This window comes from Dipodomys spectabilis, unplaced genomic scaffold, assembly GCF_019054845.1.
Source record: "Dipodomys spectabilis isolate Male_0828 unplaced genomic scaffold, ASM1905484v1 ptg000125l, whole genome shotgun sequence".
Taxonomy (NCBI): Eukaryota; Metazoa; Chordata; class Mammalia; order Rodentia; family Heteromyidae; genus Dipodomys; species Dipodomys spectabilis.
In genome coordinates this window covers 10,453,205-10,474,609 of record NW_024870802.1, presented here as the reverse complement: position 1 = coordinate 10,474,609, position 21,405 = coordinate 10,453,205, and the positions used below count along the sequence as shown (strand labels likewise).

At 37.9% G+C, this 21,405-nt stretch overlaps 1 protein-coding gene across 1 annotated transcript in view; it reads right to left on the bottom strand.

Moving 5' to 3' along the window:
- The window catches only part of Nt5c2 (5'-nucleotidase, cytosolic II), a 91,389-nt gene that overhangs the window by 44,707 nt on the left and 25,277 nt on the right, over positions 1–21,405 (bottom strand). Inside the window, exon 3 of the mRNA XM_042689348.1 lies at positions 5,937–6,010. Within this exon, the coding sequence (XP_042545282.1) occupies positions 5,937–6,010 (74 nt within the window). The remainder of the gene's footprint in view (positions 1–5,936; positions 6,011–21,405) is intronic.

The window sequence follows — 21,405 nt, the reverse complement described above, 5'->3', positions numbered from 1 at the left end:
CCTCTGACTCCCAAGTTGTCAGTTCATAGGCAAAAATCCTGCCACTTCCAAATACACTTGCCCAGGTCAATTCTAAAGCTAAGTCCTAGTTCAAATTCTGTATAGGAAGTTCCCATTGTTGTCCACTCCTGCCCGCTCTGTACTACTTTGCTTCTGAAGTTCTGGCCATTAGGTCCTCTGCCTTCAACTCTTGCAGCTGGTCACTGTTAGGCAATCTACAACTGTTAGGTGTGGTGCCCTCAGGATCATTACTGGGGCATTTCTGCAGTTCACTCTGAAGCTGCAGTGAAGAGAAACAAGCTCTCCTTCCCCAGACCATGGAGTCCTTAGCTCTTCCCCTTCTATCTTCTGGGTGTGTCTGTGCTGTGAGTGCTTGATTCAATCACTTTCAAGGCCAGGTGGTGACTCTGACTTTTGGCTAAGACTTCATCCCCTGGAATCAGCAAAGAAGACGATACTGAGTGGTTTGCAATGCATGGCTGCAATCCCCTGTGTAATGGTGATGTTAGAAGGTAGGACCTTTAAGAGGTACTTTAGGGTAGAGCCCTCAGGAATGGGATTAGTACCTCTATAAGGGAACTGAGAGAGATTTGTTCTTTCCATTATGACAGGGCAAAGCAAGAAAATGCCATAGAGACCCACACTGAATATGTCTTTATCCTGGACTTCTCAAAAATGTAAGAAATTAATTTGTGGCTTATAAATTATCCAGTTCTTTGTTATAGTAGCCCAAAGGACTAACCCAGGATATTTTAATATATTCATTTAAGATAAAACCAGCTATTTCGGGGCTGGGAAGGTGGCTCAGTGGTAGAGCGCTTATCTTGCATGCATGAGGCCCTGGGTTCGATTCCTCAGCACCACATAAGCAAAAAAAAAAAAAAAAAGCCGGAAGCGGTGCTGTGGCTCAAGTGGTAGAGCACTAGCCTTGAGCTGAAGAGCTGAGGGACAGCGCCCAGGCCCAGAGTTCAGGCCCCACGACTGGACCCCCCCACCCCCCCCCAAAAAAAAAACCCAGCTATTTTTACCCTCCTTAAGAGAAATCAAATGCTTACTAAATGTGTTGTCTATATTAGGAAAGATAGTATATGAACAAAGAAGGCAACTATTAGAATAGTTATACTTACATTCAATTTAATTAAGTCCCCTTAATAATATTAAAATTCAAATGAGTACATATGCTATTTTACTGCCCTATCAAAGTTTCTCTAAGTTTTTAGTTAGCTCCATTATACGTGAAGCTTGCCTAAAAACATCTTAGATCAGTCAACTAACACTGTTCATTTCAGCACTATCTTTCTCCCTTCTTTTGATTCCTTTCTCATCTCTTCCTAGTGAGAATTACCAAATTACTACTATTTATATATTTTTATATATTATACATACCAAAGTACTAATATTTATATATTTACTTAGTACTAGTATTTATAATAAACCAATTCTCAGTATATAACAGAAGTTATCAACAAATCTATTAGAAAACTGAGGGCTGGGGACTCAATGGAAGAAAGTATGCTTAGTCACATGTGAGGCCCTATGAGAGATCCTCAACATCTCTCCCATCGCCAAAGAAGAATAGTTTACAGAGATTTTGCACACATACACACATACACACTCTTTACAGGAGAAATACCTGAACCCGAAAACAGGGTTTTAGGAAAGGATAAATGACATAAAATCAATAAACCTCAGTCGGGAGCTGGTAGCTCACGCCTATAATCCTAGCTACTCAGAAATCTGAGACTGAGATCACAGTTCAAACCAGTCTGGGCAGGAAAATCTTTGAGACCGTTAGGTCCAATAAACTACCAAAAAGTCGAAAGTGGTGCTGTAGCTTAAGTGGTAGAGTGCTATCCTTGAGCAAAAAAGCTCAGGGACAGTGTCCAGGCCTTGAGTTCAATCCCCAGGAGACACATTCTCATATTCTCTCTCTCTCTCTCTCATACACACATACTCATACTCTCACACACACTTTGTCACACACACACACACACACACACACACACAAATAAACCTCTAGCTGAACATATAGAGTAAAACAACAAAAAAATTACCAATTTCAGAAATGGAAAATGGAATAGCACCATACACAGTATACTTTTTCTCCCAGTGCTAGGCATGGAATCTATAAAATGGAATAGTACTTGAGGGACAAAAAAAAAGAATCAAGTTTAAATAAGATAATGTAATATTAATTGGTTAACATTTCCAGTAATAAGGTCTATGAACATCATATACCCCCACCCTCCTCATCCCTCATTTCATGCTGAGAACAGTAATTACTTGTGCTGTATTCTTCCCAAACATGCATAATTCTTCAACCTATCAATATGAAAATAACAGACAAACCCAAGTGGTACCAAAAGTACCTAATAAGCACTCTTTAAAAAAGAATCAAGGCATGAAGGACCAGGATATATTTAGAAACTATATATTACAGATTAGAGGAAATTAAGAAGGAATGACAACAAATGCAATGTGGGATTCTGGATTAGATCCTGAAATCAAAAAAGGACATCAGTGGAAAACTGATAAAAACAGGATAAAGCCTGTAGTTCAATTAGTGGTAGTGTAGGAACATCAGTTTTTATAATTGTACTATGGTCAAGCAACAAATTAGGAGAGGAAAGGTGAACTTTCCATATTAGCTTTTAGCAATTCTATAGGCCTAACATTATTTCAAATTTAAAGAGTTTTAATGGTAAGAATGATAAGAAGGAACTGTTTTACTGACAGACACAACAACATGAAGGAACCACAAAGCATTATGCCAAGCAAAAGAAGCCAAACACTATAAAGAATATGTACTATATGGTTCCATTCATATTTAGTTCTGCAAAAAGGAAAATTAATCTGAGGTGACACAAATTCATAGAGCAAAGTCCTAGGATGGGAGGAAATAACTGACTTCTCAAAGCAATAGAGAAGCCAGGCACTGGTGCCTCACACCTGTAATCCTACCTACTCAGGAGGCTGAGATCTGAGGATTGTGGTTCAAAGCCAGTCTGGGCAGGAACATCCATGACACTCTCATCTCCAATAAACCACCAATAAACAGTAAGTGGTGCTGTGGCTCAAGTGGTAGAGCGCTAGCCTTGAGCTGAAGAGCTCTGGGACAGCACCCAAGCCCAGAGTTCAAGCCCTATAACCAACAACAACAACAAAAAGCAATAAAGGAACATTTTAGGAGTAAAGAAAATTTTCTCCATCTCAAATGTGGTAGGTACACAAATGGATGCAGTTTGCAAAATTCAATCTGTCTACTTACAATGCATGTGTTTTACTATATTAATTCATTCCTCAACAAAGCTGATTTTTTTAAGTTGGCTGCATATTTAATATTGGGCAAAATAAGATACTATAATTGGTTCTTAAATGCACTGAAACTTAATTTAAGTGCTCTATCTACAGCTCTATCTACAGCTCTATCTACAGCTCTATCTACAGCTCTATCTACAGTTTAAATTTTAGTTCACCATTTTTTGGGGGGTGGCATTGAACTCAGGGCCTCGTGCTTATTAGGCAGGTACTCTTGAACCATGCCCCCAGCCCTTTTCTTGCTTTTAATTATTTGTGGGATAAGGGTCTCACATTTTCGTTGAGGCCAGCAGGCTGGTCCATGATCCTATTTGTGTTACCTGATATATATATATAGTATTATTTATCATTATTATTATTATTATTTTGGTTGGTCATAGGGCTTGAACTCTGGGCCTGAGAGCTGTCCCTGAGCTATTCAGCTCAAGGCTAGTGCTCTACCACTTGAGCCACAGTGCCACTTTCAGTTTTCTGGTGGTTAACTTAGAGATAAAAGTCTCATAGACTTACTTGCCTGGGCTGGCTTTGAACTGCAATCCTCAGATCTCAGCCTCCTGAGTAGCCAGGATTACAAGTGTGAGCCACCAGCACCTGGCTGTACCTGATCATTTTCTATTTACACTTCTTGCATAGCTAGGCTGACAGTCATGTACTGCCATACCCAGGCTCTACTAAGTTTGAGATGGGACCTTACTGTTTCTATATATCTGAGTCTTTAACTGTTAGAATTACAGGAATGAACCACCATGCCTGGCCCTTTGGTTTGGTTTTTAAAAAGCTAAATGTATCAGTATGTAGGAGAAATAAGAAGAAGCATTATAAGTCAGGCACTGGTGGCTCAGAAAAACCGCAAGTGGTACTGTGGCTCAAGTGGTAAGGTGCTAGACTTGAGCTGAAGAACTGAGGGACAGCGACCAGGCCCAGAGTTCAAGTCCCATGAGCAACCAAAAAAAAAAAAAAAGGTAGCAGCAGCATTATAAAAAGTAATGAAATGAAGCAATTATGTTTTCACTAAAGTTTAAAAACTAAGATTCACAGACTTTCAATTAAAAGGCTGCATTACTGTGGAAGAATACATAATTATGTCAATGCTTACTAACAAAATGTGTCAAGCACATAATAATAGATTTTTAACATATATATACTTAACACTTGCAGTATAATGACATCTTAATATTTAAACTTCTTTTTTTGTATGTGTAGTACTGGGAAATGATCAGTGTAATTTTTTTCTGCTTTGGCTGGTATCTCCCTTATTTTCAAATTATCTTGCCACCTTCTTGCCCAGAAAGCTAGAATTACTTTTTCAATGCAAAGGATTAAACCCAAGGCCTTTGCATGCACTAGGCAAGCATTCTATCACTTTGTCAAGTGCCTACCACAAAAGCCAGCTTTTTTTTTTTTTTGGGAGGGGGGTCGGTAGTAGGACTTGAACTCTAGGCCTGGGCACTGTTCCTGAGCTATTCAGCTCAAGGCTAAGCACTCTACCACTTCAGCCACAGCATCACTTCCAGTTTTCTGGTGGTTTATTGGAGATAAGAGTATCGACTTTCCTGACCAGGCTGGCTTTGAACCATGATCCTCAGATATCAGCCTCCTGAGTAGCTAGGATTATAGGCGTGAGCCACCGACACCCGGCTTTTAAACAAAAGCATCTACATCTACGTGGCAAGTAACCATATATATACACTTTTTGTACATTTACAGCATTCATTTATATTTGTAGCCCAAAGTGAACATCAAATTGAGATTTTATTATTTTAAGATGGAAGTTGGTTTTCTAATTATAAAAATGGTTATAAAAGTAGTTCCTAAGGTAAGTGAATTTATATTTTCAAGTTTTATGTATTTTTGGACCATTTAAGATTGAGTGCCATAGCTGGACTCAACTGTGTGAACACACATGTACACGTAATTTGTATTCTTACTCCCTGAAATAACACTTTTACCACACTGCAAATATTTTACTTCAGTTCTGAAGAAATGTTATAGTTACTAATACCACTGATTATGGAGGAAAAGAACACAATGTTGATGTTTAAGGGTTATGTAATAATGAACAAAGCTAACAGCTCTAATTTTTAAAAAGCCTCCTGCATATTTGTATGTAATCAAATCAACAGAAAATGAGCACAATTTCCATTTGTGTTAAGAATAACTTGTCAGGGGTATGAGAGTATAGTTTAGTGGTAGAGTGCTTGTCTAACATGTGTAAGGCCTTATGTTCAATCCCTAGCACCACAAACCAAAAATAATGTTAAAAATCTTAACAACAATGGGAAGACTAGTGGTAGAAAATTTCATCTCTGCAGTATAGCTTAACAAAATAAAAGCCAAAAATGTCCAAATGCATACATTATTGTACAATTTTACCAAATAGTTTCTTACCAAGAACTTTAAAATAATTTAGGACCCTATCTGTGCAAGCTGATGAACCACCCTCAAAGTTATCAGAAAGTATCAATATTCACAAATCTCAATGAACACAGTTGGACCATAAGAGCTTTTAGAGCTAAATTAATTAATTAAATCAACAAGTGTTTATTCAATTGCTTACTGTAGCCCACCGCATTATATCAAGAACAGTAATCATTAAGTAATCAGAAATTGTTACTCACCAGCAAGGGTATAATCCATATCAAAACCAAAACATTTTATTTTTTCCATGGCTAAACTTCGGTTCACAAACACCCTATGGAAAAAGAAAAAAATGGTATCTCAATTAGCATTGGAAAAGAAATTCTCAAGTTTACTGAAGCTATATTGGCTACTTTTCAAGATCTCATTTATTTATTTCCCCAACTGATTTATATATATATATAAAAGTATTTAACATACTTAGTATGCTTGATATACTTTGATATGCTTAATATACTTGATATACTTTTTTTTTCTTTTCATAGTTATTGGGGTTAAAACTTAAGAGTCTCACACTTGCTAAGCAGTCAGTGTACCTCTTAAGCACCATCTCCAGTTTCATAGTTCCACATAGTTTCATGTTTTTGCCCAGGCCAGTGTGACTTTGATCTTCCTACTTATGCCTCCTTCATAGCTGTATTCACCAACACACCTGAGTTATTGGTTGAGACAGAGTCTCACTAACTTTTTTGATGGGGCTAACCTCAAACTACAATCCTTTCGATCTCTACCTAAGAAGCTGGAATTACACACCATGATTGGCCCTTGACATACTTATCTTGACACACATATACATAGTAATTATTAGAGCAAGCAACTAAGCATATCATAGTCTTCCTTCTCTTCTCTCCTTTCTCCCTTCCCAATACACTCTATACTTTAATTTTCACATGGCATATTTGATTTCGTAGACATACTCATTCTACATAAATATAACTATGACCTCTTCTATCTACATCTTCCCATCATGACTCTCAACCACTATTTTAATCTCTATTAAGTTCCATATATAAATTATGTCATATGGAAACAAGAGACTTCTTTTTTTTTCCTTCAGCTTTTAGCTTTTGATGATTCTGTCTTTTTTACCTTATATATGGTGTATTCATGTGTATAACTTTGGGAGGATGGGGAGGAAGATATAGAACTAGAGGGAAAAAAGGTGAAAAAGTACAGGAGCAGAGGGAGCTCACTGGACATTGATGAAAGTGAACTATACAAGTTGTGGGTAGAGATGGGAGGGAAGGCCTGGGAGAGAATGACCAAAGGAAATGTATTCATTACTTGACTCATATAACTGTAAACCCTCTGTACATCACCTTTTTATTTTATTTATTTACTTTTTATTTATTTGCTGGTCCTGAGCCTTGAATTCAGGCTCACAGATCCACTTCCAGCCTTTTCTGCTTATGTGGTACTGAGGAATCAAACCCAGGGTTTCATGCATGCTAGGCAAGCACTCTACCACTAAGCCACATTCCCAGTCCGACATTTAACAACAGTAAATTAACTAAATTTTTAAAAATTGATGTCATGTAGTAATTTTCTATTTAATACATCAATTTAGCATGTTAACTAGGTTCAACCAAGTTGTTACAAATGGAAGAATCTCTTTCATAAGGCTAAATTATGCTCCTGTATATATGAAAGCCTTGTTCATCCATTCATCTATGGATATCATTTGAGTAATTTCCTATCTTGACTACTGTAAATAATGATGCAAAGAGCGCAGAAGTGGGATAGCTTTACTGCTTGCTTATATGTTAGTTACAATACTTGTTAACTTCTTTGGGCACTCTTACACCATTTTCCATTGTGGTTGCACAATCTTACACCCATCACTAACAGTTTCAAGAGCTCCTTTATCTTTACTTGCTATATTTTCTTTTTGATAAGTTATTTTAACAAGCGTGAAATGACATCTGTGTAAGTTTAAATTCCATTTCTCTGATTTTTAGTGTTTGTAAGCTTTCCACATGCCTGTTGGTAATTTGGTTTGTCATCTTAGAAGCAGTGTTTATTCAGGTCTTCTGTTCATTTTAAATCTAGTTTTATTTTTTCACTGTTGTTTTCAGTTTAGGTGATAACTAAAAAAACAAACAAAAAACTGTCTTCATTAGCTAGCATAGTGATAATGACATGACTATAGTCTCATATACTCCAGAAACCTCTGAGGCAGGAGGATTGCTTCAACCCAGGATTTCATGGCTAGGAACAAGATCCCATCTCAAAAACTAAATAACCAAAATGTGGTGCCTAGGCATCAGTGACTCCCACCTGTAATCCTAGCTACTAAGAAGGCTGAGATCTGAAGATCACAGTTTGAAGCCAGCCCAGGCAGAAAAGTCCTCATGAGACTCTTACCTCCAATAAATCACTCAAAAACTAGAAGTGGCACTGTGGCTCAAAGTGGTAAAGCACTAGCCTTAAGCACAGAGAGGCTCAGGGACAGAGCCCAGGCCGAGTTCAAGCCCTACAACTGATGAAAAAACAAAAAACAAAAACAAAAAACACTATAAGCACTCCTATAATATCAGTTACATGGGAGGTAGAGACAAGAGGAAGGGCAGTTCAAAGCCAGTTAGCAAGAAATCTACCTTAGAAGCAAATTTTAAATGTTAAAAAATAGTGCCAAATGCAAGATCAAGGTTCAAAGCCAGCCTGGGCAGAAAAGTTCATGAAACCCCTTCTCAATGTAGAGCTGGGTGCAGTAGCATGTACCTGTCATCCTAAGCTAATTGAGAGGTTAAGACAAAGAGGGTTCAAAGTGCAGACCTGTAACAGAAGAAAAGTCCTTGAGACTTCAACTCAACAGAGGGAAGTTAGATGCAGTGTCACAGGCCTGACAACCAAGCAATGGTGGGAAGCCTAAAATAGGCCTAAAATAACCAGTGGAAAATGGGGATGGAGATCTTACTCAACAAGAGAACACCTGTCTAGCAAACACAGTCTCTGAATTCAAAAATTTTAGTACTGCGTCTCACTCCCTCAAAAAGGGGTGGAAGGAGTTGTGGCTTAGCCATAGAGCACCTGCCCAGTAAGCCCAAGCCCTAAATTTAAAATCCCAGTATCACGGAAGCCTACACTAAAAATATTTAAAAGTAAATAAAAGACCAGGCATACCAATTAAAATCATCACACCTGAAATCCCAGTTATTCTGACAACAGAAACCAGGAGGAACAAGTTTGAAGTCAGTCTAGGCCAAAAGTTAGCAAGAAACCATTTCAAGAACAACAGTAAAACCAGGATGTGATGGCAACCACTTATAATCCCTAACTGGAAGATTGCCATCCAGTATGGAATGGAAAAACACATGAAATACCAGGTACCAATGACTCATGTATACTCAGAAGGCTAAAATATAGAGGACTGAGGTTTGAAGCCAGCCTGGGCAGAAAAGCCTGAGACTCCACCTCCAAATAACCAGCAAAAAACTGGAGTGGAGGCATGGCTCAAATGGTAGAACATCTGCGGTGAGCAAGAAAGCCAAAGGATAATATAAAGCATTGTTCAAGGGGCCCCACTGCCGCAAAATAACTAAAACAAAAAGGTCTGGGTATGTGTTCTCAAGTAATAGAGCACATTCCTAACAAGCACAAGACCCTGAGTTGAAACCCCAGTACTTCCATTTAGTTTTTTGTTTGTTTTTTTTTGGGTCCGGTCGTGGGGCCTGAACCCTGGGCCTGGGCGCTGTCCCTCAGCTCTTCAGCTCAAGGCTAGCGCTCTACCCCTTGAGCCACAGCGCCACTTCCAGCTTTTTTCTTTTTGCTTATGTGGTGCTGAGGAATCGAACCCAGGGCCTCATGCATTGCAAGGCAAGCGCTCTACCACTGAGCCACCTTCCCAGCCCCCAGAACTTCCATTTAGGAAAACAAAAATAAACCAATAGGTTTATTTTACGATTTCCATGTTTAATCTTTCAATTTTTAATAGAAAATTTGTCTCATTTCAGAATGGTGTACCAACTTTAAGTTAACACAAATTTTCAAATACTTGGTAAAATAGTTTAAGGACTTGAGCCAGGCATTGGTGGATCACACCTGTAATCCTAGCTACTCAGGAGGCCTGGGCAGGAAAGTCCGTGAAACTTATCTCCAATAAACCACCAGAAAACCAGAAGCGGTGCTGTAGCTCAAGTGTCAGAGTGCTCACTTTGAGCTGAAGAGCTGAAGGATAGAACTCAGGCCCAAAGTTCAAGCCCCATGACTGACCCAAAAAAATGTTTAAGGACTTGAAAGCAACAGGCTTTTAAATTCAGAACTATGCTCATTCTCTCTGAAAAAAATATGAAAAACATAACTACTATGTCCTAGTACAAAGTTAGCCCAATTAGCTGTTTGTTCCTCTAAGGTGTTTTATATGTATATATATATATATATATATATATATACATATAAAACATCTCTGTATACTTCTATATAAACATAAATATGTATACATGTATATACACATATATACTTTTCCCTGGGAAAATCTGTTCTGAAAATCAGTGTTTTCTTTATTTGAAGGAGTAATAGAGGACAGGAGAGAGTAGTGGAAGTTGAAAGATAAAGAGCAGATGATAAACAACCTAACCTTTTTCTTTTTTGGCTAGTGCTGGTGTTTAAACTCAAGGTCTCTAGCTCAGCTTGCTTGCTGGCAATCCACCTCTTGAGTCATACTTCTAGTCCAGCTTTTTGCTGGTTACATTTGGAGAGGGAGTCTTGCAGACTTTTCTTTTCAGACTGGCTTCAAATTGTAAACCCCAGATCTCACATATGTAATCTTCAGTAACTTGGAGTATAGACATGAGCAACCACCACTTGGTGCCAAACTCCCTTCCCTTTTATGTTTTTGTTGTTGTTATCATTGTTTTTAGTGCTGGGCATCAAACCCAGGGCCTTGTATATGTTAGATAAGCACTCTAATTGAGCTACATCTTCATTCATAAGACTCCCTAAAAATCTACCTCACCAGGTATCAGTGGCTCACGCATGTAATCCTAGCTAGCTACTTAGAAGGCTGAGACCTAGAGAATTAAGGTTTGAAGCCAGCTTAGACAGAAAAGTCATCAAGACTCCATCTCCAACTAATCAGCAAAATGCCAGGCTGGATGTATGGCTCAAGTAGTAGAGCATCAGCCACAGCAAGAAAGATGATAAGAAACTGCAAGGCCCTGAGGTCCAGCCCCACTACCAGCAAAAGCCAAAACACTCAACTCCAACGTTGCCATAATCCTCCCAACACTTCAATTTTCACCTTACTTTTTTTTTTGTCAGCTGTGGGGCCTGAACTCTGGGCCTGGGCACTGTCCCTCAGGTCAAGGCTAGTGCTCTACCACTTGAGCCACAGTACTACTTCTGGTTTTTTCTGCTTATGTGGTGCTGAGGAATCGAACCCAGGGCCTCATGCATGCAAGGCAAGCATTTTACCACTAAGCCACCTTCCCAGCCCCTCATCTAACTTTTACTGATGAAAGCACCTACTTTGTCATCCTTCCCCAGTTACATAAGTCCTTTTGGAAACAAAATAGGGGGGTGAAAGGGATAGGTGAGTGTTGAAAGGGGTGACACTTATCCAGGTGCATTGTATTCATGAACTGCTTTGTTAAATGACAACTCCTTTGTACAACTATTTAAAGATAATAAAAGAAAAAGAAAACACAGAACTGAACCTTAGTATAGAAAATTAGGCTTTTTCAAATAGAATCACAACTCAGGCAAGGTGAAAACAACTGCATAAATCCTTGATCAGAGCCCTAACAGCTGACATGCCTAAAATATTCTATGGGAATATAGGCAGTAATGGGCTGGGGAAGATTCTTTTCCTTACTATACAATCCAGGAGAGAGATAAAACCACATAATAAAAGCTTTTGCTAGAAGCAAGAAGTTAGTTAGCTTTAGGTACAGTAAAATTTACGGGAGCAGGAGATATCTACTAATTAGTGCCAAAAGTAGCTAGAAACAATCAATGGTCCTGAAGAAGTAGTTTACCGGTTTCCTTCTTGGCTAGAAAAAATTAGTGCCGTGAAAATCTATCAAATCATATATATTCTGAAAACATATAAATGTACTTTTAAGTAAACGGTACATCACAATGAACCTTTATTAAACCATGTAAACTCTGGGAGCAGCATATTTCAGGAATATGAATCTGTCTCTGCTAAAATAATAACTGTTTAATATCCATTAATTCACACTTCTTTCCTCTTTGAGTTAAAAAATCATATTAACTAATAAATCAACACAATTACTGAACATGTGCTATAAAGCAGGTACCATTTTGTGACATGTATATGTCAAAAGGAAACTGTCCTTAGGGAATAGCCAGAACTAGGACTGACCTTATAAGGACTCAAAATGAGGAAGGAGGAAGGTTTTCTTTATTATTTATTCAAAGTAAGTACTCTCATAAAAGCAATTCATAAACTTAAAAAAAATGACTCCTATCCTCATTAATGTCTATTATGATCTTTATAAAACAAGAAGAAAACCTCACCTCATATATATTATCTTTCTTTCTCAAACTACAAAACATGCAAGGAGAAGAAATATGGGAATGAAATGTAATTTGCTGCCGAAGCAAAGCTATAACATAATGAAACAGCTGCAGTATAGAGAACTACAATAAGCCAAATACAGTTATAGCCTGTACATACAAAGGCTTACAAAGGTAATAAACACCCAACTGCCAAAAGTAAAGCATTCACTTCAGCAGAAGTTTAAGTTCAACCTTAAACCTGAAATAGCATGTCTCTAGGACAATCTTCAAAAGAAACAAAATCTCTTGGCCTAAACTATTTTTCACTAAGGTTATAACAAAAGTACAAGATGCTATATCAGCTAAAAGACTAGCTAATTGCCTCACTACACATTTCAAAACAAAAAGATTTGTCTGCTCTAGAAATTCTTTTTAAAATCACCTTTATAATAACAATGAAAAGCGTATTTATCTCAAGACCTTAACTATATTTTTGCCAATTCCAGCCTACTATATCTCTTATCTAAATTATTAACTAGTAGAATAAACTTTATCTCTATATTCAAGAGCCTAAACATGTCCATGTAATTAACTTGCTAAAGCTTCCTTAAAAAATAAGTAGAAATTTGTCATCCTAAAAAGTATGACTAAACTAAATATCCAACCAAAGAACACAATTACCAAAAATCCCTATGTACCAAAACATTTGCACACTGTAGATCTGAACATTAACCAAGTAACAAACCCTAGAAGAAATACAGAACTCTATAAAACTGGACACAGACATCACACACACAGTAAGTGTAAGAGCACTTATTATCATATGCCACCTCAGTAAGGCATAATAAAATGCAAAGAAATTCTAAACAAATATACCTAGTAACCATAAGAAATAAAACTATTAATATTGATATGCTTTAATAGGGATTTAACAGTCTCACACTTAACATAAACATGCAATTTACCATATTTAGCGAATAACAAAATGGTTTTGATATTTAACTTATAATTCAAAGCAAAATTACCTCATCTGTTACTGGTTGCCGTTTTGCAAACTGTGAAACTATCTGAATCAGCTAGTTCTTGAAGTCACATAACAAAATTCTTCTTAAGTTTCCTACTATAATTTTTTGGGGGTGATTTTAGCCTAATTTTTAAAAAGGCTCTTTAAACTAGAGCCCTCAAGAGCATGCTTCTTCTGAGACAGTGCTGGAGAAAACACCTCTGTGTCTAATTTAACTTGTTACTGGATATCACTGTTGCTCCACACAAATCCATTTGGAATTGAATTTCTTTGGCAATGGCAAACTTTATCTGTAACTCCTCCCCTCTTGCTTAGGAGTCACAATTTCCTGGCCAAGTGCCCAACAACAGTTACTGAAACAACAAATGAGAGGAAGGAGTCAAGTATAAAATCTTGAACATCTGCTTTCATTGAGTTTGTGCTATCACCAACTCAAATTCTGCTTCAAGAAGAAAAAGTTACAAGTAGTGTATTATGTAACAAACTGAAAACAAATAAGAGTGCTTTATGTGTGTATTTTTACTTAATAGAAAAATGTCATCATATGGATTTTTACCAAAAGCCTGATTTAGGACTTCTTTGCCAAAATAGCTTCTTTTTCTTTAGTAGCATCCATTTACTCCCTCAAACCTAAAAAACCACATCCAATCATCCCATGTACCTTTGTTTACATTTCCAAATGTTTCTTAAATCTAGAGCTTTCATTCAATTCACACCACTACAATTAATTAAGATTATAATTAATTCTCCATAGATCATCTCCAATTACTCTGCCCTCACACTAGTGCTAAACTGTTTTGGAGTGAGCTACAGACCAATGCTGGTTGATGAATATTTGTTCATTAATCCATGACATGATAAGTAAAGTTCAAATATTTAGTAAGAGAAATGGTTAGGTGTAATAATAAAAAAAAGTACAGGTTTGCATTGTGTATCACTTTATGTAATTCATATCTGTTAAATCTTAGAAATAGTACCAATTTGAAATAGGATGGAAAGGATTTTCAAAAATGGGTCTTCTTTCATAGCATGAGAAGCAATGACCTCAAGCCCAGCTTCAACCCTACACGATCACTCTTAACTGCCTTTAGTCATTGTTCACATCTACCCAACTAAGATAAATTCTTGCCAGGCAATGGTGGTTCATGCCTATAGTTCCAGTTACTCAAAAGGCTGACATCTGGAAGGTCAAAGTTCAAAGCAGTACAGGCAGAAAAGTACAGAGGCTCTGTTTCAAAATAACCAGCAAAAAGCAGAGGGGCAAGGAAATGGGGCACAGCAACATAGATAGGGCTCAGGAAGAATTACAAATCTCTGGATCTTCAAGGAGTTTAAAACTTTTTTTTGGGGGGGGGGGTCTGGTCGTGGGGCCTGAACTCTGGGCCTGGGCACTGTCCCTCAGCTCTTCAGCTCAAGGCTAGCGCTCTACCACTCGAGCCACAGCACCACTTCCGGCTTTTTTCTTTTTGCTTATGTGGTGCTGAGGAATCGAACCCAGGGCCTCAGGCATGCAAGGCAAGCGCTCTACCACTGAGCCACCTTCCCAGCCCCAGGAGTTTAAAACTTTTTCTCACTTTGCAAAAATGTTAGATCTTATATTACTCCATAACTGTCATGTTTTACTCTAATAAAGCCAACTATTTGTCATTTTCTAAACATACCCCAAGGGTTTGTTTATGCGGCTTCTTATACAGTGTCCATCGCTGTTCTCTTACTATTTCAGACTGTCCATTTCAAGTGACTGCCTCAAGAAAATACTCTGGGGCTGACAATATAACTCAGTGAGAAGTCCTTATCTAAGCATGTACAAGGCTCTGGGTTCCATTCCCAAGCACCACAAAACATCAGAGGGAGGGAAGGATAGGAGGGTTTACAGTTCTGTCACAGAACTATGTGATAGCAAATGCCTCTGAAACTCCGATTACTTTTCTACTTCAATGAAAAGGGATTTCATCAACAAATAATTCTAAAGTTGTGATCTAAAATAAGATGTTTGACTATCCCAAATCCTTTATTTTGGCACTTACCTATTTGACATATACACAAAACATACCAGTATTTCTCTTACTAGTTACTAGATCATAAACTTGAGACCAAGATTTATATAACTAGCACAGAACCTCGTAAATGACAGGCACAATAGTTAACTAAAAACTATGCTAGGAACTTAATAAAAGTTAATGTTTGATAGAGGCCTTGAGGGAAAAAAATGTTAAGTTTCTGGTAATGGGTAGATTTTCTTAGGGGTGATGAAAAGGTTCTAAATTTAATAGGCTGGAGATTTAACTAAAATTGTAAAGCATTTGTCTAGCATGTTCAAGGCCCTGGGTTTGATCCACAGCACCACAAGAAATTCTAAAATTAGAAAATGGTATTCATTGCACAACTCTTTGAGTATACTAAAATAACTGAATTGTACACTTTAGAAAGATAAAACAATAGTATATGGCTGTATCTCAATAAAGTAATTTTTAAAACCTGATACAAACATTTCAACCTCTCATTATATCTCCATCAATTGGTGAAAAGTAAAAAATATTAACAGGTAACAACTTTATGAAATGGATTATTTTTTTCTGTTGCAGTAATGGGTTTGAAACTAATGCCTCAAGAATTCTAGGCAAATGTTGTATCACTGAGCTCCAGCTCCAGCTCCATGGATTATTTTTATTTTTTTTATTTTATTGTTAAGGTAATGTACAGAGGGGTTACAGTTACATAAGGTAATTAATACATTTCTTGTCGAACATTGTTATTCCATCCCTCATTTTCTCTTACTTTTCATTCCATCCCCGACTCCTCCACCAACAATATATGGATTCTTGAAGTCTAGAAGTTCAGGCAGGCTCTGGAGGCTCAGGTCTATAATCCTAGATAGCTATTCAGGAAGCTGAGATCTAAGGATCATGGTTCAAAGCCAGCTGGAGTAGACAAATCTGAGTGAGACTCTTATCTCCAATTAACCAGCAAAAAGAAGGAAGTGGAGGTATAGCTCAGGTGGTACAGCACACCAGCCTTGAGTAAAATTTAAGCCAAGAGCTCAAGGCCCTGAGTTCAAGCCCCACTACCAGAAAAAAAATAAATAAATAAGTGAAATAAAAAGCTGAAAGTTCAAATTCTACAGATATACAGACATTAGAAATTTGGGAAGATTATAAAAACAGAAACCATTTGCTAGCATTTGTCTTTATTTTCATAAATTCCAGCAAAAAGTTCTTAATTATTTTGGTTAGAGAAAAAATGATGGTTTTTTTGTTTTGTTTTGGGGTGAGTTGTGGGGCTTGAACTCTGGGCTTGGATGCTGTCCCTGAGCTCTTCAGCTCAAGACTAGCACTCTACCCCTTGAGCCACAGTGCCACTCCCAAAAATGATGGTTTTAGCTCACAATTTTAACTACTCAGCAGGGTGGTAGGTCGCCTGGGAAAAAAATCATGGAGACCCAGTCTCAATTAATAAGCCAGGAGCATACTGGTATGTGCCTATAATCCCAGCTAAGCAGGAGGTATAAACATGATTGCAAATCAAAGTTGACCCAGAAGAAAACATATGACCCTATCCGAAAAAGCAAAAAAGGGCTGAAGTGGTAGAGTATAAGATCCAGAGTTCAAATCGCAGTACTACAAAAAAAAAAAAAAAAATTTAAAGAGAAATGGAGGGCTGGGCACTGGTGGCTCATGCTTGTAATTGCAGCTACTCAGGAGGCTGATAATCTAAGGTATGCAGTTTGAAGCCAGCTTGGGCAAGAAAGTCTGTGAAACTCTTATTTCAATTAGCCACTAAAATCTGAAAGTGGAGCTATGGCTCTCATAACTGCCACCAAAAAAGAAAAGAAAGAAGGAAAAGAAAAAGAAAAAAGAGGAAGGGAGGGGTAAAGTTCAATGTTAGAGCACTTGCCTAGTTAGTATACATGAAGCCCTGAGTTCAGTCTCTTAAAAACTGCAAAAAGAGGAAGTGGTGCTATGGCTCAAGCGGTAGAGCACTCGCCTTGAGCTGAAGAGTGCAGGGACAGTGCCCAAGCCCAGAGTTCAAGCTCCACCACCGACAAAAAAGAAAACAACAAGAAGGGAAAAGAGCATTCTATGATTTTAGGAGCTGAATAAATCATGATACTGAGTCAACTTCATACAGTACATTAAAAATCACAGGAATAACTACATTTCCCCAAAGATGTTCCTTTAAATGAATAATCAACAACTACTAATAAAATTTTAAGTCAGCACTTTGAAATCTCATTACTTCACTAACTTTATTGAGATATTATTTTCTCATTAAAATAAACAAAATTAGCCTTGCAAGGTGGTATGCATCTGTAATCCCAGCCACTCAGAAGGCTGAGAAAGACTGCATGAATCTAGGTGCTTGAGGACAGCCTGGGAACTCATGAGACCATGGCTATGAAAAAATAAAAGTGACCACAATCAAGATGTAGGTTATTTCCTCTAATCCAAAAAATTCTTTTTTTTGGGGGGTAGGGGGGCAGTCATGGGGCTTGAACTCTGGACTTGGGTACTGTCCCTGCACTCTTCAGCTCAAGACGAGCGCTCTACCGCTTGAGCCCCAGTGCACTTCCGGTTTTCTAGTGGTTTATTGGAGATGAGAGTCTCACTGACTTTCCTGCCTGGGCTGGCTTTGAACCTCGATCCTCAGATCTCAGCCTCCTGAGTAGCTAGGATTACAGGCTTAAGCCACCAGTGCCTGCCTCCAAAAAATTCTTCTATGCCCTTTTTATAATACCTTCCCCAAGTTGCCACTGATACCTGCTTTCTGTCACTATGGTACTAATAGAATCAAGCATATACTTGTGTGTCAAATTTCTTTTTTTGGGGGGGGGAGGGGGCCGGTTGTGGGGCCTGAACTCTGGGCCTGGGTGCTATCCCTCAGCTCTTCAGCTCAAGGCTAGCACTCTACCACTTGAGCCACAGCACCACTTCTGGCTTTTTTCTTATGTGGTGCTGAGAAATCGAACCCAGGGCCTCGAGCATGCAAGGCAAGTGCTCTACCACTGAGCCACCTTCCCAGCCCTCAAATTTCTTTTATTTAGCATAATAGTTTTGCAATCAATTCATATTATTGCGTGTATCATAATTAGTTCTTTTATCCTGAAGTAGGATTCCATTGTTTTTTCATCCAATTAATAGACATTAGAGTTGGTTCCAGTTGTTTTACTATTATAAATAACCTTATGAAGAGTAACATACAAATCTGTGGGGATACATGCTTCCATTTCTCTTGTTTAAATGTCTGTAAGTGGAATTACTAGGGTGATATATGTTTAACCTGAAGATATTGCCCAACTCTTATAATTTAAACTCTTCTCATCAGTAATATACGAAAGCTCCAACTGCTCTACAATGTGTTTTTAATATCCATTCATTTATTCACTCATTTATTCTTGTGCTACTGGGAGTAGAAAGTAGGCCTCCTAAATACTGTACAAGCAGTCTAAAACTGAGCTACATCACTACAAATCCAGCCTCTTTTCACAGTATTTTTAATTATTGTCATTCTAATATGTGGCAGTTGTATCTCATTTGCTTTTAGTCTGCTTCCCCAATGACTGTCAAACTAAATATAATATAGAACATCTTTTCAGGTATTTATTTATCATGTCTTCTCTTTAAAGTACCTACTCAATACCACTTTACCCCAGTCAGAATGGCCCACATCCTAAAGTCAGCCAACAACAAATGCTGGAGGGGATGCGGAGAAAGAGGAACCCTACCGCATTGCTAGTGGGAATGTATACTAATACAACCACTTTGGAAAACAGTCTGGAGATACCTCAGAAAGCTAAACATAGACCTCCCCTATGACCTAGCCATACCACTCCTAGGCATCTGTACTGAGCAACAGGAACCAGTATACACATGTACCTCCATGCTTATTGCAGCACTGTTCACAATAGCTAAGATTTGGAAACAACCTAATGCCCCACTACTGATGGGTGGATCAAAAAATTGTGGTACCTACATACAATGGAATATTATGCAGCCATTAGAAAGGACAAAATAATGGCATTTGCAGGAAAATGGATGGAACTAGAGTAGATTATTTTGAGTGAAGTAAGCCAAGAACAAGGAGACAAACGGCACATGGTCTCCTTGATATGTGGATGCTAAAGCCAAAATACAAGAAGATATAGCAAACAGGACTCAAGAAACAAAGGACAGCCACCCATTTTGTCCTATCATTGCTACATGACTCCATGTTCTTGACCATATGTATGGTAGATATATGCACACAACAGAGGGAAGCCAGGAGAAGGAACAGAATAAGTGGGAACAGCCCACACTAAGCAAAAGGAAAGAAATGTAAACATCACCAGATGTTGAAAAAATAACTTGTAATGTCAAAGCTCACAACTGTATAAATCATGATAATGACAATTTGCCTTGTGAAAGCTAAAATGTGTTTGTGACTCTAAGTATCACTAGTCCACAATACTGTGAAATACGTGAAATTTATGTAATCACCTAATCTCAATTAAAGAAAAAAAGTGAAGGGATGGGTTAAGAGAGATGGGTGATAATGTTGTCAGGCACTTTGTACTCATATACTGTTTTGCAGAATGGGAACTTCTTTGTATAACTACTTAAAGATAATAAAAAATAAAAAGATAAAGTACTTACTTAAATCTTCTGTATATTATTATTATTATTACCTTAGGATCTGGGCTTGCAATGTAAGTGATCAGAGACTCACATGTAGCCCTTTTATGCTTTAGTTTTTTTCAAAATAGAATTTCACACTTTTGCCTGGGCTTGCAGGAAGAGTGAAGTTCTCCTACCTCTGCCTCCTATATAGCAGGGATCACAGACCTATACCACTACACTGGGCTTTTTTTGAGATGGGGTCTTGACAACTTATATTTGCATGGGCTGGCCTCCAACTATGATCTACCTAAATAACTCCTAAACAGCTGAGATTAGAGATGTGTACTACTATACTTGGCTTCTTTTGCCTATTTTTAAACTAAGTTATCTGTTCTTCACTTTGGGATATAGTCTATAGTAAGAAAAAAATATATTGAGAATATTTTCTTCTCCTTGTAACTACTTTTTTGTTGTGTGTGAATTCAAGGCTTGCTAGGTAGGCACTCTACCACTTCAGCAATGTTGCCAGTACTTTCTTTGCTTTTGTTATTTTTTCTGCTAGGACTTTGCCCAAGTCAACCTCACACCACAACCCTCCTACCCAAGCTTCCCATATAGCTAGGATTACAGCTAGACACCAGCATGCTAAACTTGTTAATTGAGCTGTGGTTTTGCTAACTTTTTGTCCAAGCTGGCCTCAAAACACAATCCTTTTCAATTTCCAATGCTCAAGTGGCTGGAATGAAGTAAACCAGAAGGTTTTTTTCTATTTTGATGAGGCCCATTTATTAATTTTTGGTATATATAATCTGAAAATGAAGGTAACAAACAATTTAGGTCAATGATCCATTTTGTGTCACTTTTTGGGTGTGCCAGTACTGGAGTTTGAACTCAGGGCCTTGTACTCTTACTTGGCTTTTTCACTCAAGGCTGGTGTTCTACCTCTTGAGCTATACCTTCACTTCTGCCTTTTTTGCTGGTTAATTAGAGATAAGAGTCTCATGGACTTTTCTGCTTAGCCTCCCTTCAAACCAATACCCTTAAATCTCTTGGGTATAGCTAGGATTACCGGTGGGAGTCACTAGCATCCAGCATATTTATTGTCATTTTTAATATGTAGCTTGCTAAAAGCTAACATCTCATCACTGAAAACTCTGGTTTCACTTCTAAAAAGTCACTTAGCACATATGTGCGTGACTGTTTTGTTCCACAATCCCTATGTCTATCCTTATACCAATGCCATGCTGTCTTAACTACCACACAGAGGATCAAGTACACTTGATGATGGGACATATTGTGAGAAACATGTCAGGCTGACTGACTTCCCTGGGCTGGCTTCAAACCACAATCATGAGATCTCAGCATCCTGAGTAGTCAGTATTACAGGCATGAGCTACTGTTAAGTAGAAGTAATATACTCTAAAGTAAAAAATATAGTATAACAGTTTTAAAAGCATAGAATACACTCACTAGATACTATGCTAGAAATGAACTATATAACTTGTGGGTGAAGATGGGAGGGAAAACTGGAAGAAAACAAGGGAAGGTATGATATCATCCAAAAAAGAAATGTACTCTTTACCTGATTCA